Source organism: Monodon monoceros, unplaced genomic scaffold (assembly GCF_005190385.1).
Source record: "Monodon monoceros isolate NGI ecotype Baffin Bay Population unplaced genomic scaffold, NGI_Narwhal_1 Super_Scaffold_11, whole genome shotgun sequence".
In the NCBI taxonomy this organism is placed as follows: Eukaryota; Metazoa; Chordata; class Mammalia; order Artiodactyla; family Monodontidae; genus Monodon; species Monodon monoceros.
The window spans coordinates 10736491-10750524 of record NW_021703767.1 but is presented as its reverse complement, the minus strand read 5'-3'; the positions used below and the strand labels follow the sequence as shown (position 1 = coordinate 10750524).

General features: G+C 48.9%; 1 protein-coding gene across 6 annotated transcripts; it reads left to right on the top strand.

Moving 5' to 3' along the window:
• The first annotated feature begins 3013 nt into the window (after positions 1-3013).
• Positions 3014-13599, top strand: SMIM11A (small integral membrane protein 11A). 6 transcript variants are annotated; one of them, XM_029215349.1, is made up of 4 exons: positions 3014-3144; positions 6672-6777; positions 10951-11128; positions 13421-13599. In XM_029215349.1, the coding sequence occupies exons 2-3, from the start codon at positions 6766-6768 to the stop codon at positions 11113-11115; spliced, it is 177 nt and encodes a 58-aa protein (XP_029071182.1). In that variant the 5' UTR covers positions 3014-3144; positions 6672-6765; the 3' UTR covers positions 11116-11128; positions 13421-13599. The 6 variants fall into 6 exon arrangements, with proteins under 6 accessions (XP_029071182.1, XP_029071183.1, XP_029071181.1 ...); XM_029215350.1 differs by having other exon boundaries at positions 3095-3144; positions 6675-6777; XM_029215348.1 differs by lacking the exon at positions 3014-3144 and adding an exon at positions 4371-4774.
• Positions 13600-14034: the final 435 nt, after the last annotated feature.

The window sequence follows — 14034 nt, the reverse complement described above, 5'->3', positions numbered from 1 at the left end:
CCCCAGGAGTATAGAGATGAACGGGACTCCCAGAGCTGCAGGAACTCACTCAGTCGAGGCGGAGTCAGACACGTGAACATCAAAACGATATAATGTGACAACATTATAACAGAGAGCAACACAAAGGGGGCAGAGCTAGAGCCGGGGCAGAGCTAGAGCCGGGACAGAGGCCTCGCCTACGTCGGGTTAAGGTCTAGAGAGTAGCTGAGAGGAGAAAGCCAATGGCAAGACGGACTTACGGGCTGTAGCTTCAGGAAGCTTCATGCCCCCTTACACTCTTCTCTTCCTCCAGCTTCCCATCTACTCAGCCAAGCAGAGCAATTGTGAGCAGAGCCTCAAGTCTCAGGGCACTAAGACAAAATTCAAAACAGGAGTCCTTCTTCAACGTCTTATATGGATTACAAGCTTTGTGTCTTTAGAGTGAGATATATACAAGGTCTGTTTCCTAATAACAAAGATGCAATTATGCTAACAGAAGCATTAAATACAGTTTTGGAGAAAGCCATTCACGTTCCAAGAGCAGATACGGCAAGAGTGGTTTCCCTCCTTAGATCAGAAACCCAGAAATGCTGTACCACACAGAACATTCTCACCAGTGTGCCCAGAGCAGCAACCCAGGCTACAAAATCTCAGCCTTGGGTCTGGATCCAGACAGGAATCCAAGGTTTCTACCATCTGACAATGACTATGTCTTTGACCAAACTCTGGTCAGGCTCCTCTGAGCCTTCTTGACTAGACCTCTTGCCCTATAAACACTGCACATTCTTGGCAAAAAAGATATCATCCACCTCCCCACATCTGAACTAACACTACCATAGTTTCTAACAGCTCTAGGTTGCGTCCCTAAGGGGACCCCAGCCCGCTTTAAAGTGCTTGCCTAAGAAAATTCAATTTACTTTTTGTGCCAGCCAAAACCTGATGGTAGGCAAATCAGCCCCCTGAATCCCTCCTAGGGCAGCTATTTTAGAAATCTTACAATTATAAATCCTTTGTCTCCCCCTTTGAGGTGTAAATCCTTACCACCCAGAACTGTCTTGTCTCTTTGAGGTGCCAACATTCAAGGAGTAACTCTCCCCAACCTGTGGGCACGTTGCTCTAACATGCACCACGGCGGACAGTCATAAAGATCGAACTTTGTTTCTCCCCCCGATAAGCGTCTGTTAACAAGCCCAGGTCAGGTTGACCAATCCCCTCTGCTTTTTGTAAATTTCCACTTCCCTGACTCTGCTCAAGTGCCTGCAGCCCCAATCCCTCCTTCCCCTTTTAAAATGCCCAGTTACCTCTGGCAAGACAAAGCTGAGTTCAGTTCATGCTGGACTCTCTCCCCTATTGCAATAGTTGCTTAATAAAGTCTATCCTTAACACTTGAACTGGTGTCCAGCTTTGTTTATCTTTGACACAAGGAAACAAATTAAGGGGGGAAAACCTAGGTTTTCCTAATTAAGTATGTTTTATTATCATCACTCAAGTATATGGGGCCAACATAGAGGGCTATCAGTACCAACTTTACTTTTGGGGAATGGGAGAAATGCCCAATGTTTACGAGCATTCTGGGTATACAGTTGCTGCCACTTGTCCCCGTTTGTCACTCCAGCTTCAATTTCCACCAAACCCAGGCTTGCCACTTTCAACCTGGCAACTGAAAATGCCAGTTCAAACAACTTGCTAGTTTTCTTTTCCACCCCGTTTGCTTTTAGAGTTCCTTCTGCTTGGTCTACTGGCTCCAAATGACCTGAGCCCCATTTACTTCTTACAGCATAGATCAGAAGCGATTTGAAAAGGAACCTATGGACTATAGTGGCTGCCCTGAGAGAGTCTAGCTCCAGATTACCCAGAGTCAGACCCCAGCTCTGGCGCTTCCTGGTTTTAAAACCCTGGACAATTTTTTTTTTTTTTCTTTTCGGTACGCGGGCCTCTCACTGTTGTGGCCTCTCCCGCTGCAGAGCACAGGCTCCGGACGAGCAGGTTCAGCGGCCATGGCTCACGGGCCCAGCCGCTCCGCGGCATGTGGGATCTTCCCGGACCGGGGCACGAACCCACGTCCCCTGCATCGGCAGGCGGGCTCTCAACCACTGTGCCACCAGGGAAGCCCCATCCCTGGACAATTTACTTTAATCAGTTTGTGTCTCCATTTCCTCATCTGTGAAGTGGTTACAGTCATATTATGTCCTTTATAGGCTTGTTGGGAGACTTCAATTAGAAAATTGCCACAAAGTGCTTAGAACAAAGCTATTTTAGTTACTTTCTCCAGGAAAACTTCACTTGCTGACAGAACTAACCCCCCTCTCCCCAATCCTCCAGTTTGTCCTTTCCTCTGCACTCCCTAACATTTCGTTCTTCACCACCACCAAGATGTCCCAATGGGATTCGGAGTTTGCCTGCCTGGGTTCAAATCTAGATTTTGCCACTCCAATTCACACGTTTTCTTGCGCCGGCCACATCATCTTCCCTTGCCTCAGTTTCCTCAACCAAAAAATGGCGAGCCAAGCACGTAGTAAGAAGTCTGTGAACCTCCCTCTCGTTATCCTTGAACTGGGGGAGGGGGGGCGGGGGGAGGGTGGCCAGTCTGCGCCCTCCCGTGCCGCAGGGACTGAGTGGACTCAAACTCCGTTCCGGTTTTCTAAGCGCTTGTTGAATGAAGGAATCTGGGAACCTAGTACCGGGCACCCTACTGCTATCCCAAGGGAAAACACACGCATTTTGGACAAAGAACATGAACGCTAAATTTGGAAACTTCTGGGGAGCCACGTGCCCTCAGTCGCACACAGCGAGGAGCGTCCAGGGATGCGAGACGGCTGAGCGGCAGGAGCCCCCGCGACGCCCGCCCTCCGACCGCCGTCTTCCAGCTCAGGTAAGTTCAGAACGAGAACCTGCCCGGGGCCAGGGCGATTCCGCCAGGTGATCCACGTCACGACCCCACGAAGGCCGTCCGGCCCAAAACGCATGCGCGACGAGCGGCGCACCCACCCAGGCGGCCCGGGCCCACTGCGCCAGCGCGAGCAGCGGCGCACACTCCGAGGTGGCCGGAGCCCACTGCGCCGGCGCGCGGAGCGGTGCATTTTGGGACATGTAGTTTTCTCGCGGCATTGTGGGAGTCGTGGTTCGTGTTCTGGCGGCGAGCTGGATTTTCCGTGGCCTGGAGTTGTAAGTGGATGGCGTCCGTGTCTGCCGAATCCTGACCCGAGACCCGGCAGCTTTTTGGGGGCGCTGTGGAGTTCGGCGGCCCGCCCCGCTTTTGCACTTTCTCTGCAGGACGCTCTCCAGCGGGCCCCCGGGGACCGCGGGGTTGACAGCGGTCACGTCCCCCCCCCGCCCCGCAGAGCGTCCTGCCTGGCTAGGTTGTCCAGGCGCCGCGAAATCGGCGGATCCGGCGCCGGGGGCGGCGTGTTGAGGCTGGCACGCAGGCCGAGGCGGGGACCCAGAGGTGGTTCCCGCCAGAGAGATTTGGGGGCGAGCGAATGCCCTGGAATGTTCTGTAGAATGGGGGGGGCGGGGAAGCAGTGGTCGCCCGTGGTCCTCATCCTCGGGTCTGAGCGGGGTAGGCGTTGCTCCCAGGTATCGCGGCTGTAGCGGACCCTGGCCCGGCCCTCCGGCTACGGAGGAGCCGAGGCTCAGCCCGTCGCCCTGGGAACCCCGGCTGACCCGGGCGTGGGGCTCAGAGGTCGACCAAGTGATACCCAAGGTTCAACTGGAACCCTCTCCTCCCCGCACCTATCTCTACTTCAGATGACTGGGTGAAGGGTTGAGGTGAAAACGGTAGAGACGGGGAATGAGAACAACTTCGGACAATTCAAACTAAGGACACAACCTAATGAGTGGCTGGAATGAGACACCCAGAGACAGACCGACCCTTGGGTGTGTTAGGTGTGCCAAGAAGAAAATTGTAGACTACACATTGTCCATATTGCTGTAATTGGCCTAATCAAAATAAGCCACTGGGTCTTCTGTTTTTTAGGAGAAATCTGGCAAAGGAGAAATCAGGATATTTTTGCAGTGAAGGAAAGAGAATTATTTCTTCCTAAGCCATTGTTCTTTTTGGGTTTTAAGCTAAGACGGTGGATAGTTCCAGGGGAAGCTTAAAATTTCCTGCACTTCACAGATTTTATGCCTCTCAAAATTGTCCCGGTCTTGTTGGCTTTTGCAGTTCAGCCCTCAGATGCCAGCTGCCTCCTGGTTCTAATATTGTACCAGGTGTACATATGGCAGCAGAGCAAATAGCCTGGTGATATTTTTAGCTTTCTCAGTTGTTCTCATTTGCTGAAGTCCTGCAGGGTGCTACAAAAATGGCTGAGTTGGAGCCTGTAATTTAAGGGAGATGGAGAAAAGTTATCATTTGGAGGCAGTGGGTGGGGATGAGTTTGATTGATTTGCCCTCTCATCTCCCACCCTCAATGCACCCCTTCCACTGCTTTGCAGATGGACTTTAAATATGTTTCTTTCCTAAAGAGATTGAATTTTATCACTCTAGATACGATGTTGAGGCAGCTGCCAGTATATTTTTAGTCAGATTCTGTGATATCAAAGAGAGTGGTGACTTAGGCATTTCAGTGTTGCAGCGTTGTTCTTTGGGTTCTGGTTTTTAAAATGATAACACTTTGGTTTAGAGAGGCTAATGGCTTGCCCCAGGTCACATGCCTTGCCACTGGTGCCACCAAGAATAGAGTCCATTTCTCCTGGTTGCCCAGTGGTGGTTCTTTATACCCTGCTGTCACACTTTGTCCTGGATGCCACTTGCTTGTGTCCTGCAGCTTGACATGTCCATTAGTGGAAAGAGGTATTTATCATAACAGTTACGGTTGATAATTTGTTCAGTGCTTTTCATGTGCTGAACATGGTGCTTAGTGTTCATGATCCAATCTTTGAAGGAGAATTTACAGACAAGGGAGCTGAGGCTTAGAGAGGCCCAGTGACTCATCCAAGGTCACACGGCGAGTAAACATAGTACATGTTTACCAGAGGACCAGACCCCCGGGCGTTCTTTTTATTTCCCCCATAACCTTTCTGGACCTACTCGTGGTCCTTGACCTTGGGAATTAATATCTTACCTACTTCAATTCACCGAGTATGTAATTTGGGCTCAGAAAATGTGTGGGGGACAGCCAAACGTGTCTACTTATATCTGCAGACAACTCAGTAAAAGCAGGAGTTGTAAAAATAAAATTTGCACAACCTTAAACATTTTAATTTACAACATGGCTGATTCCTGAGATTATTACAGATTATTCAAAGTGAAAATCCCAGCAGCAGGTTATAACCTGGTAGGAAATATTTCTCCAGTGCAGGGCAGAATCTGCTGCTACTTAAAGACAAACAGGCCATTTATACGTGAAGGTAATGCACACCTTCAGTCACGGTCATCGCATGTAAACAGATTTATGGTGTAAATTCCTGTTGTTAGCTTATCTGACTTTGAAAAAGTCACGGGGAAAACTTGGCTATCTTGTGCCAACTGCTAGCTTGTTTTCAACATACTATGACCTTGAGTAAATGAGCTCTGAACTTTCTCTATTTAGATGTTTTTGTAAGTGAAAATTTTAAAAACCATCTTCCCTGAAGTTTATCTCATCAGCCCCATTCTAAAGGCCTGTGAAATTTTCTGCTTTCTTGATTCTAATTGTAAGTACATTTAAAGAGAAGCATCCCCATGATTTTTTACCGCAAAGCTCTCTGTCTGCATTAGGATAAGACTCTGGAGCCGCACTGGATGAGTTCGAATCTCAGTCCCCACCGTGACTCTGGACGTGTCACAGAAACTTTGTTTCCTCATCTCCAAAGTGTAGACGGTAAACTGCGCCTCACGGGGCTGGTGTGAAGACTAGCTGAGTTAACGCATGTAGTGCACTTCAGCACAGCCGGGCCCAGTAAAGCGAAGCTGTGACTATTATGCTGAAAGTCGCCGAACTGCAAAAAAAGTAGGGGCCCCAGAGCCCATCTAGTTGACACCCCCATCTTCACTTGCAGATGGGACGGAGGCCCCCAGAGGGAAGTCACTTACCAGAGTGTGTAGGCTCTTCATCCAGAGCTCAAGTCTTCTGACTCTTAGGGTATGTGTCGTATTCTAAAAATAGTGACGCAGGAGGCCTCAGAGCAAATCCTGTGCTCCAGCCGTGTCCCTGCCTTGTCACCTCCTGCCTCACCTTCCCCTAGGTCTCCCTCACGTCTTAGAGGGAATTCTCGATTTGAACGGCTTTCTTAGGATATTGTTTTCCCCCATCACTGATTCCCTTCCCTCCAGATATTTTAAAAAGCCAAGATTACCTGAATTAACACTCAGAGGACCTGAGAAATAAAATGACACTCATCCACAGACCAGCTTTCGTTCAAGGCAGGGCGTGGGAGGAGGAACAGATCCTGGACCTGGGCTCCTCCGTCTACAGATGAATGGAATAGGAGCCTGCGTCCCCTCAGGAGCAGCGCCGCCACCTCCACTTGGCTGTGCTCCCTTCCCCAGTGAAGAGCTGCCAAGGGCATCCACCCGCTCAGCAAGAGCTCGACCCTCACCCAGGCCTTCTGCTTTCCAGCAGGCTCTGGTCCCCTTGTTGGGGACGCTTACCCTCCTCTCTGCAGAGCTTGCCGTCTTTGTTCATGGGCCTTCTCTCGGTGCAAGAGAAGTCTTCCTAAGGTGGTCTGCTCTAGAAAGCCCACGCTGACCTGCTTCTTCTCTTCCCCAGCAGGACAGTGAGACCTGCCGCTCCGGCCCCCTCTCCAACTTGCCTGAGTGGAGTGGCCCGCACTGACCAGGAGGGAACTCCCAGTTGGCCCAGCATGAACTGGAAGGTAAGAATACCATTAAACATTGATGGCTTGGGGTTTTTCTTTCTCCTGCTCGTAAAAATTCAGAATAGTAGTTCTGTAAGGATTGGTTGATTAAGAAGCAAGAAAAGAAGGAAGAAAAGTAGATTAAAGCAGGAATCATAATAATACATAATATTTTAAATGAAGACAGATAAATGTACATTTATGTGCCAGACTTTTGGAGGAAGGCTAGGCCTTTTCTTTGAGAGGACATCAGCTGCCCTCAGATCTGCCTCACTTTTCTTGCAAAAACCATGCCTTTGAAGTTTCACCTATAATTTCACACTTTGGTTTCTTTAAAGTGGATGACTAAGATCTGATGAAGCAATCTGCATACAAGATCTTTCCTGATTTTTATGCTCTGCTTCTCTAGTCTTTTACATTTGTGTTGCCAACAGTTGCATTTTTTTCCAGTTCAAATTGAGTCTTTCAAAGCATGCAACTTAGTTTTCATGGAAACAGCCTTTCCTTTACACAGTCATAGTTCATGAGTCTCGTGTTTAAATAAATTATCTATTATAACATCAAGTGCTACTTAAGTAAACTGGCTGCAGAATAAACACAACTGACCCCTGTAAAACCTTAGATGCAGTTGGTGGGAGCAGAAGCTCAAGGGCAACCAGAGAGTTTCCTGTTAGCCGCAAGCATTCAGAGGGCTGTGGGCATAGTCAGCACATCTTGGAGAGGGAAGGGGAGTGTCACGTTACCTCCTGGAAGGAGATGGAATGGGGTAGGTTGGAGGTTGGCTAAGAGAGCAGTCACGAAAATAGATGCTTCGAAAAGGATCAAATCAAATCAAAATCATGTATCGTCTCACTATCCAGAGATGGCTACTATGAACAATTTTGGTGTATTTTCTTCCCGTGCTTTTTCCACATATATGTGTAATGTGTGTATTTTCAAACTCATTGTATGTATTTTTTCAATTATCATAAGCATTTCCTTGTTCAGAACAGCCGCTGGCTTTCATCGCAAGAAGTGGAAAGGTCTGGAAGCAGGATCAGGGAGGTGGGAGAGTACAGACCCCCCTCCTTCCCCAGCTCCATGGGGCTTGGGGGGCCCTGCGGGAGGGCTCTGGGGGCTGAGCCTGGTTGAGATTCAGCAGTCGGAGTGAGCATTCTGTGCAGGGCTTGGAGATGCGGGAGCGTTTGTTTCACCTGTGTTGGGGTTCCAGCGCTGCCAGTAGAAAGGCTGGGAAGGAAAGACAAGGCAGTAAGAGGGTGTGGGGTAGGGGAAGTAGAGAGCAGTGTGGGGTGAGATGTAGGGAAAGCTTTTTAGCCTCTGCAGAGCCTGACGACAGGCGGTAGCTGGTACCAGAGGCCACGTCAGCCAGCGAGGGTCAGACCATGTGCTTGGTGCTGCGAGGCCGCAGCGTGTAGCACGACCACCATGAGGACTGGTTAAAATACGGATGTGGCCCCATGCCCAGAGTTTCTGATTGCGTAGGCCTGGGGTTAGTGAGTTCCCAGGGGATTCTGATGTGTACCGGTGAGGCACTACGCAGAGAAAGTTTTCTTTTTAATTGTGGAGTGACATCGACCCACTTGACCACCCAGGCCAATCCTGCTTGTCACAAAAGGAGTCCTTTCCTGTGTCAGGAACAAAATCTGCCCGTACCTTCCCAACTTCGGGCAGACACACAGCTCCAGGGCTACCAGGGAGCAGCTTCATGTTTAAAGGGGGGCGCCCTTCCATGTAGTGTCAGAAAGGAATGGCCTCTCCTGCCCTGATTGCGGTGACCCCCCGGGAGGTTGAAGGATTATGGAGGCCCCGGTGAATCCTGTACTTCCCTTTCTAGCTCGGTCGGCCTGTGGTCATCAGCGAGGCAGCCCTACTTGTGTATTAGTACCTTAGCAACAGAGTGCGTTTAAAAAGTCAGTCATTCTCACGACACAGGTATTGGGATTTTGTTTAAAAAATTGTTATAGATCTAATCCACCCAGCTATATTTTACTCATTTACTCCCTTGAAGATTTGCAGGTTTGGGGAGTTAACGTGAGGGGTTTGTTAGAAGGAAATCAGAGGAGATTTAACACGACTGAAGATTTAGCAAAACTGTCCAAGAGTGTTGCAGGAACAGGGGCCCTGAAACCTTTCGCTTTAGCCCTTGTGGTATCCTTGACCTCCACTGCCACTGCTCTGCCCCTTCTCAGTCCCGAAACTTCTGCCTCTTGTCACCTTCTCTCCACAGCCTTTAAAAAGGAAGTAAATACTGAAACCACTTACCTGGGTCCACTTGTTGTTGTGTTTCCATTTCAGTGGGTTTCTAACTTCTGGTTGCAATGATGTACATTCCTGTAACTGCCACAGCTAAGTTTTGGGTTTAGGTCACGGGAACCATGGGCTGTGATGGGGGCTTGGTTATAACAGGACTCCAGAGGCTCACCCATAGAGATTGAGAGAATTGGAAGAGGGTAACTTTTGCCAGAGCAAGCCAGGGTTCGGTTAGCCTGGGAAGTCCTAGTGGACGTAAAAAGAAGTTTATATCTCCAAGCTGGTGGTCTTTGGCTCCAGGGAGGTACAATTTAGCAACCTTTTCTTTCTTAGCTGGCTTATAAACATAGAGCCAATCCTCGTCCCTAAAATGTGAACCTTCAAGAAAGTAAGTGAGTTAGAGGGTTGCTGTGGGGAAGTCGGGGAGATTAGCCATAGGTCTGAGGCAGGAAGGACCTGGACACCACATCGGTATTCTAAGCTGCTTCTGCTCGTCAGGATAAGAGCTTTCACTGTTGTAGCATTTTTAGTCTTTTACACTGTGGCCAGAGTGAGCGTTCTGAAGTGCACATGTTGTGCGTATTCTTTACCTTAAAATGATTTTGTGGTTGAAAACCATTATCTAGTTACTCAGGGTGTTCTTGGGACATAACTTGTTGATTTCATTAATTCCACTACATTAAAATCAAGAATCAGTGGAAGGACAACTGGCATAGGGGTTGGAATGTTCTGTTCCAACTCTGGCCTCCTCGTGAATTAGCCGTGTAACGTGGATGGGCCTCTCAACTGCCCTGAGCTTTACTCTCCTCGTGTGTAGAACAAGGTGTAGACCAAGTCGTCTTTAAAATCCTTTCTAGCCCTCCACGTCTGCGAGCGTACTGTCCTCAGCTAAAGGTTTCACGAACTAGTTTCAGATGAGCTTTAGTTAGATCATTGGAGGGAGGGACTAATGCACTGTCCATCGCAGAGTCTCATTATACTCGTGCTGCGCATAAAAAGTGATGTTTGGCATTTAACCTAACGGTTTCATTGGACTGAATCCTACCTCGTCCTCTAGAATAATGATCTCTCAGCGAAGGCATACCTTTTCACTTTATTTGGGAAGGAATTCTTAATCACACAGAAAGCTCATAGTTATCACTCAGGTCATACTAATCATGTTTACAAAACTAGTGTAGTATTTGCCTTGAGATACTTGTGATATACAGAATTTCATAATAAAGCCTGCTGGTGCAAAAAGTAAGTAATTCCAATCCCTAGTTATTCCCCGGACTTCATTCTAGCCAATGGGTTAAAACTTCCCTCCGACAGGAAATTATAAATAAAACAAGTAGCTAAGTTTTAATGTTTTAAGTTTTATTGTATTTTATTTTTATATTTATTTTATCTTCAAATACCAGTGCTAATGAGTAGCTGGAACCAAGAGAAAATCACAGCATCCTATAAGGGTGGAGAATTCAGAAGGAAGTTTTGGTCCAACCTCCCTTTGCAGGTGAAGAGGCAGAAGCTCAGGAAAGTCAAGTGACTGACCCAGGTCGCACGGTCTGCCAGTGGGTCAGTCAGTGGCAGAGCTGGGCTGGAACCAATCCCCTGGCTCCGGCTTCTCGCACTGGACCGAGCTGCTGCCTCAGACGCAGGGGGCCAGGTGATCGGCAGAGTGCAAGGTCAGGTTGTGAGGGAGCAGAGTTATGACGTCTGCAGGCCACTGGTGGTCCTCTCTGTGAAGCCAGCAACAAGGGAGTGATGAAGGGCACCTAAAACTAGACTGTCAGTGACACGGGGACAGGGACCTCGTCTGTCCTACATCAGTGAAGCTCTAGCATCTAGTGTAGTGCCTGGTGCATAATAGGTGCACAGGAAATGTGTGTTGAATGAAGGAACATGAGAGAAACCTTCCTTATCAATTATAGATCATCTAGGATAGTTTCTTTCCTCTTTAAGGTTCTTGAACACGTGCCCCTGCTGCTGTATATCTTGGCAGCGAAAACATTAATTCTCTGCCTGGCGTTTGCCGGAGCCAAAGTATACCAAAGGAAAAAATTGGAAGCAAAACGGCAAAAACTGGAAGCTGAAAAGAAGAAGCAGTCAGAGAAGAAGGATAACTAAAGGGAGATCAAAGGTACCGGGACTTTGCAAATGCAGACTGCACAGTGGGTTAGGGCGGGCCTGTCCTTGCATGTGATAGTTCAGAGAATTCCGGATCCCTCGGTCTGAAGGCTGTGGGCGAGTGCGGAGTCCCACCCGTCACAGGAGGTAGAACAGCTGTGTATAAGGTGCGGGCTGCAGGTCCTGACCCTCGAGCCCCGTCTGCTGGTGAGCCGCAGGGCACACCTCTGCTCTCAGCCTGCGCAGGTTCCCCCTCGTTGGGAGCAATGGTGCTTAACAGGATTTGGGTCACAGGACTCTTGAGAATTTCATGACAGTTGTGGACCTTCTCCCTGCAGAAGCTCACATACTAGAAGCACCTAAATTGTACATAAAATTGCAGACAGGGGTGGGGAGGAAGTGGAGTCACAGGTCATTTAAGACCCCTGCGTGTACCTAAGATTAAGAAGCCCTGCTAACCTCAGGATAATGCCTCCTAGGTATGGCATATAAATCCCTTCCCAGTGTATCCTCACCCTGGTCACGTTTGCCCCCTTTGCTGCCCCTCTCTACGCTCCTGCAGGCCATTCCTTTACCACGATAGACGTTCGTGCCCCTTGGCCTTTGCTGGTTGGTCCCCTGGCCAGAGGGCCTTCCCGATGACCGCCTCACTGGGCACAAAGTCTTCCTCATTGTTGTAGCCCAGTGCCTGTCCAGAGCGCAGGGGGTGCCCAGAATGTGTTTGTTGAGTTAAGGCACCAGGAAGTTATTAAACACCCACTTACAGATCGAACTTAGGACAATTAGCAGTTTCCTAAATTCTGTTGTGCTCACCCAGTTTCATCACTTCTCAGGTTGAGTTCTATGCTTTTCTCTAAAAATGAGAGGATTCAAGTATGGTAGCAGGGAGTTCTAGATCAGTGGTTTCCAAACTTGACTAATGATCAGGATTTGCCTGGGGTGCTTGTTAAAATGCAGATTCCCAGGGTCCAGCCTCAAAGAGGTTCCATTCTGCCTCTGGTTGGGTCTGGCATCTGTTCTTTTGAAAACTTTTTAGGTGATTCTTATGCTGTCTTCTCAGCAACAGGTCACTGTAGGAACCACTGGGTTGGTGACCTCCAAAACCTCTGTCCACTCTGAGACAGACTTCTGTAGACGTGAATTCCCTTACAATACTCGTAGACTTGTTGAGGCTAAAAAGCATACTTATGAGTAATAATTGTCATAACATATTGAATGACTGTTCTGGGCTAGCATTTTGCTGAGCGTTTCACATACAGCGATGTTACTGACCACTCCTGACGGCCCTGTGTGGTCCATTCAGATTGAAAAGTGGCCCCCACTGTACATGATGAAGAGCAGAACCAGAACTGAACCCAGGTCGAACGTTCAACCCCAGTGTGTCCCTCCCGGTCGTACTGTGTCCTGGTCCTGAATGCCAAGTTCAGGGAGGGAGCTGCGGGAAGCGCTCAGCTCCTGTTTCTCACCCCAGGGGAGGAGACCGTCCTCTCACTGGTCCTTAGTGAGCTGGATGCCCTGCCAGGCCAAAGAAGTTATTGTTATGAAATCTTGCCTTTTTTTAAAAAAAAAAAAAAATGTTTTGGGGGCTTCCCTGGTGGCGCAGTGATTGAGAGTCCGCCTGCCGATGCAGGGGACGCAGGTTCGTGCCCCGGTCCGGGAAGATCCCACAAGCCGCGGAGCGGCTGGGCCCGTGAGCCATGGCCGCTGAGCCTGCGCGTCCGGAGCCTGTGCTCCGCAACGGGAGAGGCCGCAACAGTGAGAGGCCCGCGTACCGCAAAAAAAAAGATGTTTTATTGACTGAAATTCATGAGTAGGCACTAGAGGGGGAAGAGGGAGCACTTCAGAATTGAAGAAGGTGAGGGAAGGCAGTTTCCATTGAAACGCTGATTGGATTTCTAATCCAGAGTCATCATTTTGTGTGTTAACCACAAAGAGAAAGAAAGGACGAGGTGCGAGGCCCTAATCGCTTCTTCCTTCCCACAGACTTCAGTAGAGGCCCGTCAGTGAAGTAGGGAGGGATGGCTTGTCCAGCTGAGCCTAGAACTGACCAGGGCAGCCCGTTTCCCCGTCCTAGGCTGGCAGCTTATCAAAGCTTGGCCTGGAGCCTTGTTTTAAACAAAAGGGATTTTTTTTTTTTAGATGAAAGGAAATTGTGATGGTAAAACTTCATTCCTTAATAGATATGCTTCAGTGGTTTCTGTTTAAGTGTAAATGGCTGAACTTGAAGGTTGATGCTGAGGGAGTAAAACAATCACTCTTACTCTGTGAGACATTTCATACTTCTCCCTTTGGTCTTCCTTTCTAGATTTTGTAATTTAAATGTCAGCTTGAGTGGACTCCGGCTGAGATGAAAGATTTAATTATTGAATGGTATGTCAGAAGATAAACTCCCAGCCTATAGTCTAACTTAAAATGATGTGAATTTTTCTGTGCTTTTAAAAGAACCAGTATTTTGTTTACTAAAATAAAATACCTTTGTAAAAAGTGTGTCTCCGGTCTTTGGAATAAGCCAAAGTAGGTGTATGTCTCTCTCTCCTTCTCCCTCCCTCCCTCTCCCTCTCTCTCTCTCTCTCTCACACACACACACACACACACCCCTCTGTGTAGTGAGAGGAGGGAATTTTGTATTTCTAGCACCTCCTAGCTGTGGGTACCAGATCACAGGTGCACCTCCACAGACGACGGGGCCGTAGCTGTCGCATCAGCCTGCTGTCCCTCACCCACCCCTCCAGCCCTCTAACCTGCTGCCCTAGTGCCTACGCTCCTTTCCTCCACTTTCTCTCCTCTGAGCACTTCGGCTCTTTCTTGTGTTTTCATTGTTGGGGGGAGGGGCTGTTCGCTGCTCCAGGAGCATCGTGCCTCTGCTGACCCGTGAGGTCCTTGCAGGGAGGGGTGCGGGTTGAGACCCTCCTGCCCCGG